The 17,424-nt window shown below is 41.4% G+C and overlaps 2 protein-coding genes across 7 annotated transcripts in view; one reads left to right on the top strand and one right to left on the bottom strand.

The window, feature by feature from the left end:
• Positions 1-3,137: 3,137 nt before the first annotated feature.
• On the bottom strand, positions 3,138-8,768 carry CHCHD7 (coiled-coil-helix-coiled-coil-helix domain containing 7). Its single transcript, XM_082433116.1, has 4 exons — positions 8,617-8,768; positions 5,687-5,756; positions 4,011-4,109; positions 3,138-3,276 (listed from the first exon to the last, which is right to left on the bottom strand). The coding sequence occupies exons 2-4, from the start codon at positions 5,738-5,740 to the stop codon at positions 3,172-3,174; spliced, it is 258 nt and encodes an 85-aa protein (XP_082289242.1). The 5' UTR covers positions 5,741-5,756; positions 8,617-8,768; the 3' UTR covers positions 3,138-3,171.
• Positions 8,769-9,088: 320 nt separating this feature from the next.
• The window catches only part of PLAG1 (PLAG1 zinc finger), a 51,614-nt gene continuing 43,278 nt past the window's right edge, over positions 9,089-17,424 (top strand). For 5 of the 6 annotated variants that reach the window (XR_014255428.1, XR_014255429.1, XM_082433030.1 and 2 more), the window contains exon 1: positions 9,089-9,317. The gene's annotated coding sequence lies outside the window, so the exon portion shown is untranslated. The remainder of the gene's footprint in view (positions 9,318-17,424) is intronic. The other variant, XM_082433029.1, reaches the window with a different exon arrangement.

Genomic DNA, 17,424 nt, shown 5'->3' with positions numbered 1-17,424 from the left:
TTTCTCAAGGCACCTACTCACGTCCTGACACAATTAATTTATTAGCTTCACCTCTCCCAAAGTAGAATCTTAGAAAGAGAAATAAAAGAGTGGCACATTTAACAGTGATGACGAGGGAAACCCCTGGGACTCTGTCCCTTCAAGTGGTGCAACAAGATCTCTAACAACCAGCTTACAAGAATAGTGTCCTGAAGTCAGCAGGGTGTGTGCAAAGGTGTAAGCAAGAAATTAGGAAACTACTGAAGACAAAGTTAGAACTCAACAGTGTTGCCTGGGTAGAGCCACATTATGCTTACATATGTTAAGAGTTTGCTGATCAGAAATCCCCAGTTAGTCTGTCTTCCAACGTACTTCATAGAAGACACACCTATAGATGCCAATCATCAAGGAGCTGCACCATCACCGCAGAACCACAGTCATCAGGACGGTGCGCTACCGGCATTAGGATCAACACAGGGATCAGGGGGACAGAACTGAGGTCCAGAAACACGTTCACAAGTACAATCAGCTGCTGTGCCACAAAGGTGCCAAGACAACTCAGGAGAAACCACAGGCTTCTCAACAGAAGAGGCAGGGACGACAGGCAGGACAGCCACGTGTGCAACAGAACGAAGCTGGACCCCTACCTCACACCACATTCAAAAATTAACTCAAAATGGATCAAAAGCTAAAACCATAAAACTCTTAGAAAAACCACAGATGTAAACCTTTGGACCTTTTCTTAGATATGTCACCGAAAGCTACAACAAAAAATGAGTCGGACTTCATCAAAATTAAAAGCTTTTTTTGTGTTTCAAAGGACACCACGAGGTGAAAATACAACCCACACAGAATGGGAGATACAATTCACAAACCATGTGTCTTATAAGGGACTTGTATCTAGTACATAAAGGACTCTGACAGCTCAGTAATAAAGATACACAACCTAATTTAAAATGAGCAAAGGACCCGAAAGAACATTTCTCCAAAGAAGATATACAAATGGCCAATACGCACGTGAAGATGCTTGGCATCATTAGGCATCAGGGAAATGCAAAGCAAAACCACAGTGACATACCAGCTCACGCCCACTAGAATAGCTGTAATCAAAGGCAGATAATAAGGGTTAATGAGGATGTGGAGAAACTGGAACTCTGATACATTGCAAAGTGGTGCTGCCGCTTTGGAGAACAGTTTGCTGGTTCCTCAAAAAGCTAAACACCGTTACCATATGACCCAGCAATTCAACTGCTAGGTATACATCCAGAAAGAAATGAATGTCCACGCAAAACCTCGTACACAGAAGTTCAAGAAGCAACATGACTCATAAAATAGCCAATAGTGCAAACCACCCAAATACCAATCAACTGATGAGTGTATAAATAAAAGTGGTACATCCATACAATCGAAGGTTACTCAGCAGTGAAAGGGAATGAAGTACTGATACACGCAACAGGAATGAACCTTGAAAACATGAGGCTAAGTGAAAGAAGCCAGCCACCAAAGACCACATGTTGTATGATTCCATTTCTGGAAATGTCCAGAATAGGCAATGCTAGAGACAGAAGGTACACTGGTAGTTGCCTAAGTGTTGGGGAAGTGGAGGAAGGGTGGTGTTAGGAGGAAAGGAACAGTGTGTGCTAACAGGCACAGGCTTTCTTTCTGGGGTGATGCCTCCTGAAGTCCACTGTGCGGACAGCTGCTCAACTTCGTCAGTACACTGAAAACCATCGCATTGTACACTTTAAATAGATGGCTTATAGGGTTTACAAACTGCATCTCAATGAACCTATTAAAAAAAAAAAAAAAAAAAAAGAGCTAGGCCAGGACAAATAGCTACCGGATGAACGCTGCTGTTGGTATGCACCTTTTAAAAGGGTGACATTAAAATTCCAAACCCTTGAACAAGCTTCAAAGTACTGAAATGCTTCTTACACAGTACGTATTAGTTTCTTGCCAGCTCCTATTTTAATCCATCATTTTAGAGCAATCAGTACAAATCAAAGAATTTCTGAAAGAATCTATCTTTTATTCAAATAGAATCGCATCTGAAAATCAAGATCATATGGTTTAGAAACATCTGACCCCGGTTTTGGATTCAGACCAACGAGATGGATAGTCCGTTGTCAGCATCCGTTAAAATAATACTCTTGCTCCAGGACCAGATGAAAAAAAGGGACACAAACTATTCGTTTTCACTGACTTCATATATACATTAAATTTTATCAAATAATGTATCTTTTACAATTCTGTAAATGAAACAAACTGGATTTTAAAAGGCGGTGAGTTTGAGAGCTGCTACACAATCCACCCCGGTCACTATACTGAATGTTCCTGCTTTTATATCATAAAATGAAGCTGAGCTCCAGCCTCATCCTGTGTTGCAATCACCTGATGAACCCCAAACCCTCCTTTGTCCACCTCATCCTGCAAGTAGAAATCCTACTTCTGGAAGTATCACCTTTTCTTTCCATTGTTGTGGTTCAAGGATACTACGCCTTCACAAGGTTGTCCGGTATTCATAGATTTGAGCTACAGAATCCTTTGACTAAGCCTTTCCTTAAAGAAAGAAAATGAAGAAAGCCAGTTCTTTCTCATGCCACTTAAGCCAACCTTGCCTTTCCCCTGCTCCCCTAACCTTTTTAAACCGAGGTACGTGAGTGAAGTCAGGGCAGGGATCTTACTAGCACACTGGGATTAGACGCCCGCCACGCACCCACCCTGGACTTACCTTCCCGTCTTCTCCCCACCACTCAGTCCCCCACCTCACCCTCCAGGGGGACCGTCTACACACTGCGCTCCAGATGTGGCTCCAGCTTTCCCTCCATCATGTTGTCACTCACATCACTTCTCTTCCTTGGAAGCACTGCTCCCCTTTCACCCCCATTAAGTCCTTCCTCGTTCACGACTTACCTCTCTTTCGAAACCCAGCGGAAAAGCTCAACTCTTCATGGAGTCTTTCCTGACGCTCCCTTGCCTTCAGGAAGTCTTGTAAACTTGGTGACACGGCACAGCCAGAGTGGCCTGCTCTCGTTATGGCACTGAGAGCAAACACAGAGGACACAGGGCTTCCCCTGGTGGAATCTGAGATCTGTCTGGGTAAGGCCTGGAAGGTCTTAAGAAGTTACCGTAACCACTTATTAAACATATTCATCTGCTTCTGAGTTAAATAAACCACTTTAATGCAAACACTCAATAGGGCATCTTGCCCATTGCTCCCAAGATTATGTCTCTCTCTGCTGCTGTAGGCATAGACGGCTTCACTCCATTCCGTCTTCTCTGGATCATGATAGCATTCTGTGTGCATGTACAAAAAAGAAGAAACCAAAATCAGTCAAGTACTAAATGCTAATCAATTGCCAGTAACCTGCTATTGTGGTCTTCAAAAAGGAAACATAAAAAACCGAGTTTAAAAAAAAAAAAACAAAGAATGAATTCTAGGACTCCAGATACTGTTTTCAGACGATTGTCAATTAAACAGAAGTGATTATTCGCACAGGAATACGTTAACTGGAACTGGGGTGGGGACACACTTTGTAACTTCAGGCCCATCGAGAGGAGCTACGGAATAACCGCCGAATGAAACCAACAGGTGATCTAGCCGAGGGACGGGAAGCAGCTGCAACCAGCGCTCAGAGCAACAGAAATTCTACGGCAACGTCCGCCAAAAATGGGACCACGGGTGATGGCGGGAGAGGAGGGAGAGGAAAGCCAGCCTGATGCGCGCTGTGACGGGGTGAGCCACCCGTTCCGCTCACCTCCAGAAAACTCCACTTATAACAAGGCCATCACTTTAGGGCCGCAGACGCTTATGCACGTAGGGAAGACCCACCTCTATGACAGCTGGGAGGAGGGTGAGGCAGCTACTGAGAGCGCCCAAGGATCCTTCAGGGCACACGGAGGATCAAGCCGAAAAGGTAAGTTTCCGAGAGCCATCACTAAGGAAGGACTGCGGGTACTGACAAACTTCAGGCTTCAGTTTCAAGGCGGACAGATGAGTTTTAACATAAAGGTAACCAAACCAGGCTTACCCAGAACTTCCGGCAGTTTTTGTACTTCAGGAAGTGAGTGGAACACCTTCCCCTCTCATAGTTATTCTCATCCATACATCTGGTAGAAGCATCAGATTCCTTAAATACGGAAGATAGGTATCACTTAAGAGGTGGAATGGCATCTAAAAACAAACAAACTTCTGAAGCTGCTTCCCCCCCAGAGCAGGTAACGTGAAATAGTTCCTTTTCGTTCATTTGAACGAACAGATAATGAACAGGAACAGAAATATCTTTCCAACTATCCCAGCATTCGTTCTGCTCAAAGCAGACATCTTCCTTTTCACAGTTGCGTCCGTTCTCTGAATATCTGATCACAGGAATTCGAGTCGAAGCACTGACCGAGATCACTTAACCCAGTAACCGTGCAATGAAGAGGCCGAGGCAAGGTGCAACGTGCTCAAGATCACGATGCAAGGAGTTCCCTGGCGGCCCAGTGGTTAGGAATCGGCGCTTTCGCTGCCGGGTTCAATCCCTGGTCTCGAAACTAAGATCCCACAAGCCACGCGAGGCGGGGTGGAGCGGGGAGGGCATCACTGCTGTACACGGAAGCAAAACCCAGTCGCCCGACTCGGAGGGCAGCTCTCCGCCCCTCCAAGTTCTCGCTTGGACTTGAATGTTTGAGCTGAGGTGGTTTCCAGAACCTAAGTAAGTTGCTAATGACCGGTCTGCATTGAGGTAACTTAAATTAACGACAGTCATCTCAACGCATGTTCGGCTATCCTTTGCTCCATTACGCAAGTAAATACACTAGTATGGGAGCAATTTTAATAGGTATCATTAATATCACTTCAAAACCACAATGAGCAAGCAACACAGGGCTAAGAGTTCAAAGGAGGGTAGCTGCCATTTGGGAGTTAAATTTCAGCTGTCTGAACTGGAAGTAGATTGGAGAACAAACTTCAAAGTGAAAGGCATGATTCTGAGACTCCAGCTAAAGGAAAGTTTTAAATAAAGGGGAAGGTAACTTGCTTCACAGATCTAAGAAACAGGGTCTAGCTAAAGCTGTTAAACAGATTTCATATGTATGGCAAAGCTAATTTTCTAAGCTGAATATTTAATGAATGTGTATATGTGGAAAATGCATATAGGATCGGGAATATAATTTTCATAGCACCAGTCCGATGACTGCATTATTCAAGAGTGACAATGCCACAAGTAAGAACCGCTAATCTTACCAAATAAATGCCAATAAAACCTTACCATTACAAGAAAATGTTCTGTCTACATGGTACCTTTGTGAAAACCTTCAGGCTTTAAATAGCCTAATTCAGTTATCAGCCCTTATCCTAAGCCAGGCTGTCTCAGGGACATGATGAAATCATTGCTATCAAAACATAAATTTCAGTGACCGTTTAAAAATACCTACTTTCCATCTTTGCGTGTTTGGACTCAAGAATTTCCTCAGTGTTACACATGCTTGTCTAGTATAACAGTGATGTTATACAAATTAGGGAAACTTAAAAGAGATGAATCCTTGTTAGCTAGATTATGAATATCTAAAAATGCTCTACTGAAATAAGGACACACAGGCCAGGAATATTTCTTGTACAGAAATAACTTTATTTAAGAACTGCAGAAAACTGACGCCCACAAAATCAGAAGAAGCCTGTTTTTCCAACTTAATACTCGTGACAATTAAAAACGAACTGGCTTACCAACAAGCAAGGATTTATGTCAGGATCTCTCAGCCTTCCAGTTACCACGGACATCCTAACTGTCTTCTTCCTGCAGGCAGATGTTGGGGAAGAGTTACACAGCGGATGACAATATAAGCCAGTAAATCTCATCAGCTCCACAAGTACATGAAAAGTTAATTTTGGCATAATGATTATCCAGTGAGGAACTCATATAACCTCTGTATTTTCAGAGTAAAGACTTGGATGTGATTCTCCTTTGCACTGACGTGTGCCTCAGCACAAAGGCCTTATTTAAATTACTGAAGTGCATCTACTGAAATTTGATTACAATGTCCAGAAAGAAAGATAGTTCAGCTAAACTTTGGTTTTAGTTTACTCCTATTTCTAAAGGTTAAGCAATTAAATGTATTAACGAAACCTAAGAATACCGCATGCACTCTATTACTTCCTTATTATACATGGATTAGCACACAAAATAAGGGTGGAATAATTTAGTACAACCCAACTTTAGGAAAAACATTTGTTAACTAAAGTACGTGAATGTCTACTCCATGGCCGGCCCTGGGGTGGCCAATATACCAAGAACAAAAACAAAACAAAGTTATTACTTAGTTGACATTCTGAAAAGTTAAAAAAAGAAATCTGAAACTTAACTTCCAGGGGCATCTTCTATTTAACTGATACTTGCCAGGGTTGAAGGAAGTCAGGGAATGCTACTGTGGAGCATTCATCTTCCAACTAAAGCCGTATCCAGATACAGCTCTGAAGAAGCCTGTATCCATTAAAGACGATCACAGCTCTCTCAGAGCCAATCAGTGATTCCAAGTCAACTCATATACTCTTACAACAAGTATGTCGACTCTATCGCAGGACAACTACTCTCTATAATGAAGTTAATTGAAATTGGTATACTATTATCTTCAAAGACATGCCATAGAAATGAACTAAAAGAGAAAACTAAAAAAAAAAAAAAATCAACTAACTGTTAATTACTAAAAAGTAATTTTTTGTTTATTTCAACATATTGGCATACTATCGATGAAGCCACCCACAAATATTTTTAAACGCTCTGCACTAAGTTTAAGGAACTTACTCCTGAACGGTGTTCTAGCTTAACTGTCTTTTACCTAAAGATCAAAGGAGAAGCCAGCAAATAATGCAGTATGATTTACCAAAAACACCACTGAATGAAAACTGCATCAGTATAACCAGACAGAGCTCAGAATTTTTGTACAAAGTGGTTTCGACTTTCCTTCCCCAAGATGGGACCATCAAAAAATATCAGTTATGTTAAAATAAATAAAGTACATTCAGGAAAAACAATCAAACCCCACAAGCTCCTGAAAAGTGAAGGTATTCTGAATCTTGAGTCAACTAGTACCGTTTCTCTATTAAAAGACCAGGATGTCCAGGCTAAAGGAGGTAACCTTTGCAAAGAAGGATGGAAAAAAGTCTAATCATTCGGGGGTCTTTTCAGTACCCACTAAGTAATCCTTCTATTTTATGATCTTCACTGACCAATACACGAGTATACCTAGCTAGCAGAAACATCTTGGCAAAAAGGAAATTCAAGATGCTGTTCAACTATATGTAGAAGCTTCTTCCTCTCCTGAATACAATTCCTTTGCAGGCTTCCCTTCTTCTTATGAGAGGTGAGGGCACTAAGTAAATTCACAGTCTTCCTTTCTGCATCTGTCCTATGCTGTGAGAGCAGAGAACTCTGCTTAGCTGTTCATATGCCTTGGATATAATCTCAACAACAATCAGACGCAGACAGAACTCAGGTTGCCTGCCTTCTGTGAAAATGTTCTGCTTCGCATTTTATCATTGTCATGGGTCAGGAATTCTTTACAAGTAACACCGGGTAACATCACATATACCGAATCAGGTCTGCTGTAGGAGTTTATCCACCTTTCATTTCCTTTCCCTTCCGGATTCTAAATACAAGTCAATCTAAGTTTGGATTTCCGACTGTCACCTTCTTTGCATGAATCCTCATGTATCAACTGGAAATGAAGAGGAAATGTCAGTTTACAGTGAGGAGCGGGGCTGAAGTCGAGATCGAGTGTTCCGCCAGCGAGGCCTTATCTACTTAGTTTCTGAAGGTACCAAACAAACGTGACGAAGCTCTACTTGCAGGGGACAGTCAGAAAGAAACCAACGATTTGAGAGAGGGGCCGCAAAAGCACAGCACGTTTGAGGAATAGCTCTAAAACCTTTTCCAAAGGGCAAACTGCTTTAAAAAGTATTTCTTGATTTCCCACCCAGTGAGTGGTTCAGGTCCCCACTCCGAGCAGCTCCGCAAGGGAAGGGGGACGCGGACGCTGCTGACCCCTGCAACCCAGCCCTCCCAGGCTGGTCCTTGCCCTGGCAGGGGCTGCGGCCCTCCCAAACCGCAGGGCAACCGTCGGGAAGCTGAAACACGTCCTGAGAGGCCCTCAAGCCTTTAACCCACGGCTGGGTGCAGGCAGGCAGGGTCAGGAAGTCGCGGTGGCCCTGCGGAGGGGGCGGGGAAGGCGAGCGGAGAGCCTGGAGCCAGGCGAGCCCCAGGCCCCGCTGCCTCCAGCGAGCTGCCCGGCCCCCCGACGGCGGGCGCAGGTGAACCCACCTTGCTCCGACCTTCACCTTCGACGGCGCCCAGGAGGGCAGGGGGAGAGAAAAACGCAGGGAACTGGGGGCAGGGCTAGGCAGTTACGCTCCAAAGGCTGGGAAGAAGGGTGAAGGAAGGGCCAGGGGTGCCCAGGCAGGGGGCAACTTCCTCGTCCCCGGACCGAGGAGACCCGTGTTGCGGGGAGGATGTGACGGGAAGGGGCCCGCGCCCAGGCGAGGCCTGGTGGAAGCGGCGTCACGCCGGAGAAGCGGATGCGGGCCCCGCGGCGGCCCAGGCGCGCCGGTCTCTCCCCGCAGCCCGGCAGCCGCCGCAGAGGGAAGGGCGGGGAACTACTCACCTCGGGCGGCCGCTTCACCAGCGCCCAGGCCGTCTCCAGCTCCAAACACGTCAATGGCTCACGCAGCGGGACCTTAAGTAGCGCGCATCCCAACGTGCTGCCCCCGCTCCCCGGCGGCCGCCGGCCCAATCGGGGAGCGGCGCCGCCTGACTGACAGCCGAGCGGGGCCTGGCGCGGCGGGGGCGGGCGGGCCTCGCCCCGCCCCCGGCCGGCGGGAGGAGGGCCGAGGCGGGAGGAGTGGGCGGGGCGGCGCGCGCGGCCCCGCCCCCTAGCGCCCCCCCGCGCCGCGGCCCGCCTCTTAACACTTCGGCTTGACGGGCGGCGTGGCGAGCCAATCGGCGGGCCCAGCTGCGGCGGCGGCGGCGTCCAGTGGTCGACCCCGGGGCGGAGCGTGCGGGGGGGGCGGGCGCAGCGGCGGGCGGGGGCAGGGGGCGGGCCGGCGGGAGGCGGGGGCGGCGGCCGAGCGGGCCGGGGGAGGCAGCGGTGGGCGCGACGTCGGCGGCGGCGGCGGCGGCGGCGGCAGCTGCAAGTTGGGCTGCAGGGGCAGCGCATACACTACAATGGCTGCTGGAAAGAGGCGTAAGGAAACAATTTCCAGGCCCGCCGCGTCCAGCCCGAAATATGAGAAAAAAATTATTAGAAATTCCGCGGGCGGTGTAAAGGCGGCGGACGGGCCGGAGGGAGGATGTTAAAGCCCCGCGGTGAGTTCTCCCGGGGTCCGGGGCGGCGGAGAGGCGTTTAGCGGGAGAAATATCAGGGTTATTTAAATTATGGGACTCGCCGAGGGGGCAGAGGAGCCGCGGCGGCGGCAGGAGGAGGAAAAGTTTGTGCTACTCTCAGCCCCTGCTCAGGACCCCAGAGAGAAAAATAATAATAAAAAATAAAATAAAATCATTCAGCGGGGGTGCGAGGACTCCCGGAGTCGCTGCTGACAGGGCAGGGGGCGATGCGGCTGGAGACCCGAAGGTGAGGTCGGTGGGAAAAAAAAAAACCCCTTTATTCAGGGTCTGGAAAGTTTGAAAAGTTTTCCTCCTCCTCCTCCTCCTCCTCCTCTCTGGTGCTGTGAATATTGTGACAGCGGCAGCGGCAGCAGCGAGAGCGGAAGACATTAGAGACCCGAAAAATAAGGGAAAAATTAATATAAATTCAGTTTTACGAGTAAACTCTCCGCATTTTCCACCAAAACATCCCGGGGGAAGGTCGCTTCCCAAAGGGCCTGGCGGAAACCCGCAGTCGGCAATATTTGGGGGGCACTTTGAGTGACTTGGGGGAACTTTGCCCCTTTTTCAAAAGAGGTTTTTCTTTTTTGGAGAAACGGATTTGTTTTTGCCCTTTCCTCAGGTGGGCGAGTCGGGGTCGGGGTGCGGGGTCTACGGGGAGGTGTGAGCCCGGGGTGTGTGCCTGCGGGAGGAGGGGTGGTAAATGAAAGCAGGAGATCTGCACAGAGCAGGGACAGCTTGTTGTCAGTATCATAAACAACCAAAATGGAGGGAGAACTCAGGCATATAACCAAATAAAAATTTTTTAAAAATCGCAAAAAAATCCCAAAAAATCCGGGATGCTCCCCCTTTTCTCGCTCAAGGTAGAAGGATGAACCGCCTTTCCCCTGAAGCCCATTTTGACTTTGCAGGGACCAAGGAGTTAATATTTATTTATTTTTTAAAACTTTCGAAGGGCAAAAGCCTTTTATAACTCAACCGACAATGAGAAAACGTGAAAATCCGATGCTCGAGAAGGAGGGGGAGGGAGGGGGGGAGGTGGTAGTGCAGAAACTGCTAAACTTATTGGTAATGTGGACTGATCTGAGATAAGATAAACACTATATTTGCTATTTTATAACTCTCTTTTAATGATCGTTGCGGGGTTTCCCCCCCCCCTCCGTTGGAAAAAAAAGTGATGCCATTTTCTTAATAGAGTTAATATGTGTGATTGGAAGAATAAACCTTTCCGGCTTTAGATGGCATTTTCGTCGCATTTATGCTTCAGGTTTTGTTGGTGGCTCCCTCGTTTCTTCAGACTAGGCTCTACAGAGGAGGGGTAGAGAGGTGATGCTTCACACAGAGGCTGGTGTGCAAGGCTGGAGCACCTTTTGGGGTGGGGTGGGCAGCTGCTGGGTTTATCCCTTCCTGACACGTTTCCTTCACCTGCTCATCCTCAGGAAAGAGTGTTCAGCTGAGGTTTTCTGGTTTTACGTATAGAAAAGGATGGTGCCTCTTGCATCACATTGAAGTTAGTGGGAAAGTGCTGCTGATGTTGGTTCCACGTGGGATATGGGACAGAGCAGGGCATTTTAAAGGGACAGCTTCTCTTTTCTTATGATTTTCATCACCTACACAGAATCCCTGCGTGAGGACCAGATGCAGAGGTTCTGGGAGGGTGTGGTGATGGAAGAGTCTCCTCTTTCCATTACTCAAATGCACCCACCTTTAGCAGTGATGGAGGGAAAGGAGGGATAAGCAAGCCCAACAGAAGATGGATATTGTGAAGATCAGTTTGTATCCAAGCTGTTCTTTTGTGTAACAAGCCCTCCCAGGAACTTTGCATGTTACATTGCTTTGCTTTGGAAGCTGATTTTGGAAGGAATTGTGGAAAAATGGGAATAGTTTAAGGTGTGTGGTGTAATGGTATAGCATTATTGAACAGCTATGAATTCTGTGCAGTGAGATCAAAGACCTGTGTATGCCCATAATGTGATTTTACAGCCATTTTGTAAAAGCTGTAAAATACCTAATATTCAATTTGGCTTAAGGTACATTGAGGACTTCTGGTTGAAAACTGCAGACAGAGTGGTGGAGATTCTTTTACACTGTAGGCAGGAGACATTTCTTTAAGGGAAAAAAAGCACATACACCAACACCATGGAAAAGTTTACGCATACCCATTTTAAAACCCCATCCTATACATGTGCTGTAACTCTGCGCCTTGGAAATTGAAAGGTTTTAAAGTCCTGTGACCTAGCAGTTTGCATCTTTTAAGTTGAATTTATTTGTGTTATTTAACAGGAAATGTTTACTGATCATAAACTGCTATTGACTCCAATGGCTTAGATTTTCACAGTATTTCCAAAATTTAAAATGTGTAGGTTGTTTGCTGTCCTCTATTGGAGATTAAGGTTAATCTCGAATAGAATTTACTTGTGTTCCGTTTTCCACAGGTATATGAAGTTTCTGGAATAGATGCCTATTTTCCCTTGTTTTTATGATTTATAGAAATGGATTAAAATTAGGGCTGGATTTTTAGACTTCTTATACAGAATATTTTTTCTTGCCATACTGTACAAATTATTATTTTGAAGTCTAGTGTATGTTAACCTGTGTTCACCTCTGAGCTCTTATCTGCACCTTTCTGTAAACATCTCCATGACAGCATTACATTGGTGTAGTGTGGTTTCTGATTTTGGAAGCAATTGCAGCTTTCTAAGAACTCATTAAAAAATTAATCCCATGAACCACTGTTAAATCAAAATTGATTGGAAAGTGATTAAACTGTCAGTGGAGAAGAGAAACTCCCCCCCCCCAAATAATCTTTCCAGAGGTTTCAGAATGCCATTAATACTTATAAAACCTTTGAAATTTATCTTACATTTTCATTGTATTTTGGCTCAAGACAGTTACATTGACTATAAATGGTCAGAATTCGGCTATGTGTTTAAAATAAGTGAGACTTTTAGATCTTGAATAGTTGCCACTTTCACAAACCAGATACTAATATCAATAAATTCAGTTTCTGTAAAAGTGAAGGAAAAGTATTTCTTCCAGTTACATTAGACCATTGGGTTATTGAGGTTGCTTGGACACTTCAAGTTATGATTAGTTTACTGTCAACCTAAATAAAAGTGCTGGTATTGTGATTTTTTTTCTATCTCACAAAGATTGGTATGAAACTTACTTCATGTTTGGGTTTTACACAACTAGTTACTTTTCTGAATCAGAAAATGCACTCAGAGTGCACAAGTATAAACCTGTAATTCCTCAGAGAGTCTTATTTAGATAGAGCATGATTACTAATTTGAATTGATTGTACTGAGCTTTTTTAATGCCTAAGAAATACTACCTGTTGAACATCTTTTTTCTGAAGCTACCATTAAATTGTACCAATTTACAGAAATAACCTAAAGTTATTGTATACTCAAAATCTTTATTTCAGTTAGAATTAGAGAAACCTCATAGGCTGAGATTCTTATTTGAAATTTATATGCCTAATTTTGCTATTTGAAATTCTGTAAGGTATTTAGCTGCTGTGGAAGATGATTTATAAATTTGGGCTAATTCTGATAAAATTCAATACCTGCATATTTATTATAACCTAAATATTTTAATAAACAGACATCTTACAGCTAAATAAATTAATGAATGTTTTTATCAACATAGTTTCAAAATTTTAAGGATACTCTGTGTTTTAATATCATACAAAGGTGTTCTTTTTCTTTCCTTTGTTTTTAACATAATCCTGGTTGTCACTGCATACATTTTGGTTTGGTATTCTGGAAATTTTCCTTTGTAAGGATTAAATTGTTATTTGCTGAATGAAATACAATGCTCCTGTCTTTGAGATTTGAAAAGCCCGAGAACTGAAACATGTATCTATAGCTATCTTTGAAGTTTTGTTTTGATAATCATTTGCCCCTTAAGCTGTGTAATTAAAATATTGGTTCCTTCCAGGAATGTTTTAATGTTTTTTATTTAGAATCTTGTTCTTTGGAAAAATAATATATATAAAAAATTACCTGTTACACACACGTGCACACACACACACACACGCACACACGCACCCAAGAAAAAAGAAAAAAGTTCTACTGAATAACTTTACTTACACAACCTGGAATACTTGTTCTTTTTGATGTGTTTCCAAATGTATAGGAAATAAATAACAAATTGTCCTCTTTATGTTGATAACGTCTTAGATTCTTAAGTTATTTGAGTAGGGAAGAGTTTCAGAAGAAGGAAGGAACAACTGAATCTGTTCAACACAATCCAAGATAATGAATATGTTAAAGGTAAAAGGGCTAAAAATTGTCCCTTGAGCCATTTTCTAAATGCTTTAAGAACCTGATAAACACCTTATCTGAAACATCAAATACTTTAAAAATATATCAGACACTGCAAAAGAACAAAAATGGACCTTTGATTTCTTTAATTTTAACAGGAATTAATGTAGGCAGCATATTTAACCAATTAGTAACTGTTTAGGTAGCCTTGGAAAAGTATTTACAAATAAGTTAAATGTGAGGGCAGGGTACATTGGATTGATGAACTGTAAAGTTAACTATGATTTTAGAATCCATGCAGGGGAATTCTTTCCCATTGTACAATAAGACCACTTTGGAGGCAACTAATTTTTACTTTTGTATGTATTTCAGTCCCTAATTTTTTTTTTTGAAAAGCCTGAACCTGACACCTACTGTGTTACTACTTTTCATTTATACAGGGCAATTTTTACATCTCATTAGCAAATTTAATTTTTAAATTTAATTTGAGAAATTAAATGCAAAATTTGAGACCATAACATTTCATGAAAGTATTGGTGTGTACTTCCCATTTGAAGTTATGAGAAATATACGTGTGTGAAAGCCTGGCAGAAATGATTGCAGGGCCATGATTTGATCTTTACTTTTAAATCACTTGGCCTACTGCCCAGTCGTTGGCATTCTAGTCTGGGTACCCACCTGTCTCCACCTTGTCCCCCAGGGGTGGTACTGACAAGGGTATAGTGGCGAGGCACTGCCAAAGGTGCTTTGGTATTTTTGTTTTCTGATTTTGTGTATGTACTGGTGTTTGTTGTTGTTAAAGTGTTAAGGTTTTTGCTCTTTTTTTTTTTTAAATGCTTATCAGAAAACAAAATCACAATTTCAGAAAACAAATAATATCTCATTTTTAAAAAGTGAAGTGATGTGATACTGCATTAAAATTGTTAGTGTTTATAAGTCCCTGGATGTCTTGTAAACAGAGTTACTGCAGGGTCATGGTATTCAAACTAACCACAGTGTGGGGTCGGGGGGATTTGAGATGGCAACCTAAGAAATGGGTATGCCTGCACAGAATGAGTGAATTCAGGCAGTTATGTCCTAGCTTAATAGGAGAAGCAACTGGCTTGAAATGTTTCCCTGTATTTTTTTTTAAGTGAAAACTTTTCCTAATCTAAATACATAGAAAACCTAGAAATATGAATGTGTTAGAAAGCAAAAATGTTCTTTTTTGATGTCTTTAAAAAAAAATGAGTTTTCAATAATGAAAGTGTATTACAAGAACATAAGTATGGACTAAAATGTCCAAAATGAATGGGGAAGAACTAGAGGATGAGAATATCAGATTAAATAATAATCATGGTAAATCTAAAATTTGACTTCTGTGAATAAAGAATAACTAAATGCAAAGCAAATAATAATAAATTTACCCCCCCCAAAATGAGAGTGATAATTGGGGGATCTATAAGAGAGTATTTGTAATACAAATTGCTGGTTTTATAACCTTTTAAAAATAGATTCCCCCAAAGTTCTCCCTCCATATCTTTAGACCTGTATTAAACTAAATTAAATTCTAAGAATAATGTGTAGTGGTTATTTGGAATTCTTTATTTTTAAATAAGGAAAAACGATTTTTTGTTATTTTTTTAAAAGATTAAAGATTATTTTAAATGTGTACCTAAGTGAAGTGTTCTGAAAAATCTTAGAAACTGTTGAAAATTATTTTCTTCATTCTTCATCAGAAAGTTTAAAACTTTCTGTTAAGTTAATGAAATAAATTTTAAAACCTTAGTGTAAGAACAGTGTACTTTGTGGACTTTTTTAGGGCAATTTAAATCATTTCTTACAGACTTCATAACATTTAAAAAGCTCCTCACAAGGTAAAGATAAGAACATTCACAAACTTCTTAATTTCTGGAATGTTTTTAGGTGTAGGCTGACAATTAAAGGAATTTTCCTTTCCATTTACTAATTAGCAATTGATTTTCTGAAGGAGAATCTAGACCTGTTACAGTATTATGTTCGGGAGTGGGCTTTTCCTTCAATATCAGAAAATATTTTGAGGGTAGAGGAGGCATCTTTTCTTCACGGGTCTCTACAGAGTGTGATGATCTGCCATTGCAGAGTCTTGAGCACTACCTTTTTTTTGAGAGTGAGAGACTCATTTTTAGGCTTTCAGATATTAAATGTTTGAATTATTTTCTCAAACCAGTATTGGAATTGCACATGTGTTTATTGATTATTTATGATATCCTATCTTTTAGTTTCTGAATATGGGAATGTTAATTCTCAGATGAAATGCTACAACTAAAGGGCTGCCATCTGACTTTTTAAAAAATTATCTTTTTAATCAGTAGTTTGACCTTAGAGCCTTTAATTTTGAGATATATTTTTGGAGACTGTTAAACTAGAAATTAGAGAATGAGGAATTTAGTCCCTTTGTCTAATAGGCAAAGTTAGAAAAATGTTTTAGTCAATTTTGTTCATTTGAAGATACTTTAGCAAAAAGTTGATTGACTTGTTCTTGATCAGAAGAATTTTAAGAAATTGAACCTGAAAGCTTGAGGTAGTTCAAATGTGCAGGTTCAAAATAGCACCAGTTGAATTTTAGCCTGCTAGATTTTCTCAATAACTTGATTTTATTTTCTTGTATTGCCTTAATGCTGGAATTACACAGAGCCTGCATCACTTTTCATCATACTCCAAAAGAGTTATAGTAATAGGTTTTATTTTTATCAGTTTTAGGCAATGAAATGAAAATACTGTTTTATATAAGAGAGCACTGCCTTTTTTAAGCTACTTTGTGCAAATTCCCAGTTTCTGTAACTGTTCCATTCCAAAGAAGAGAAATTAGCTCCTTTACCTTAAAACTAAATTTGCTCTAAATTTACAGTTTATGGGAGGGTTGTCACTTTAGATATTTGGGTAAGATCTATTATAACCTAAAAAATAAATATTAATATGATCATCATATCTGATTATAAGCTACCTCTCAAACATGAATTTGCTTCCCTTGTACTTCTAAAATTATTTTCTAAATAAAACTGAGAAACTGTTTTTCATGTGTTTTTCTAATTTGATATTGTCTGAAGTAATTTAATTGGGTAAAATTTCAGTTTCAATTATGTTTCTCTTCTAATATTAATAGAATTTTACTTGAAAATTACTATTCAAATGCACAGTGTTTCAGCACTAAAATAGCATTAGATATATAATAAAATAGGTATGTTGATTATACCAAGAGTGGTGGAAGCAGCCCTAGTAGTTCTTATTTGGAATAGTTTAAAATGTTTCCAGCAAAGTGCCTATGAGTGTAAGGCATACCTCTAACAGCAGTTAGTGATATTTTATGCTTTTCTTTTTCTGCTTCATAAAATTTGAGCATCCTCAGAGCTACTGCCATGCAAACAAATAACTGATTTAACTATGCCCTGTGTAAAGTACACATATCAGGTTTAGCTTCTAATGTAACTTGCTTTAGCTTTCTTATAAGAAAATTGTATAAGACAGGTATTCCTTAGTAATAATTTGGTATACATCACATCTTAAAAGATATTGCAGGTAAAATATATTATCATAATCATTTACCCAAATCAAAATGAAAGTAAACTATCAAGTAATCGTTTTAATTAGACATAGAATGAAGGTTTTAAGTATTTAACAGGATAACTTGATGTACTGCTGAAATACAGGGAATTTTAGTTGAAAGTTGTTTTTGTACCCGAATCTATTTTTGTGTGCCTCGAAGTTGGTAAACAAAAGTGAACACATATAAAATCTGGCAGTTTATAGAAGTTCCTAAAACATCTATCCTTTGACAGTTAATGAAAATGTACTTTTCAAAT

Source organism: Balaenoptera physalus, assembly GCF_965194825.1.
Source record: "Balaenoptera physalus genome assembly, chromosome: 17".
Lineage (NCBI taxonomy): Eukaryota > Metazoa > Chordata > Mammalia > Artiodactyla > Balaenopteridae > Balaenoptera > Balaenoptera physalus.
This window is presented reverse-complemented; position numbering and strand designations above follow the sequence as displayed.

Excerpts from the sequence above, each read along its gene's own strand:
- CHCHD7 (XM_082433116.1), bottom strand. The coding sequence starts at position 5,740 with ATGTCCGTGGTAACTGGAAGGCTGAGAGATCCTGACATAAATCCTTGC. Across the intron at positions 4,110-5,686 it reads ACATAAATCCTTGCTTGTTG|GAATCTGATGCTTCTACCAG; the intron begins GTAAGCCAGTTC and ends TCCGTATTTAAG. Across the intron at positions 3,277-4,010 it reads AAAACTGCCGGAAGTTCTGG|AATGCTATCATGATCCAGAG; the intron begins GTAAGCCTGGTT and ends ACATGCACACAG.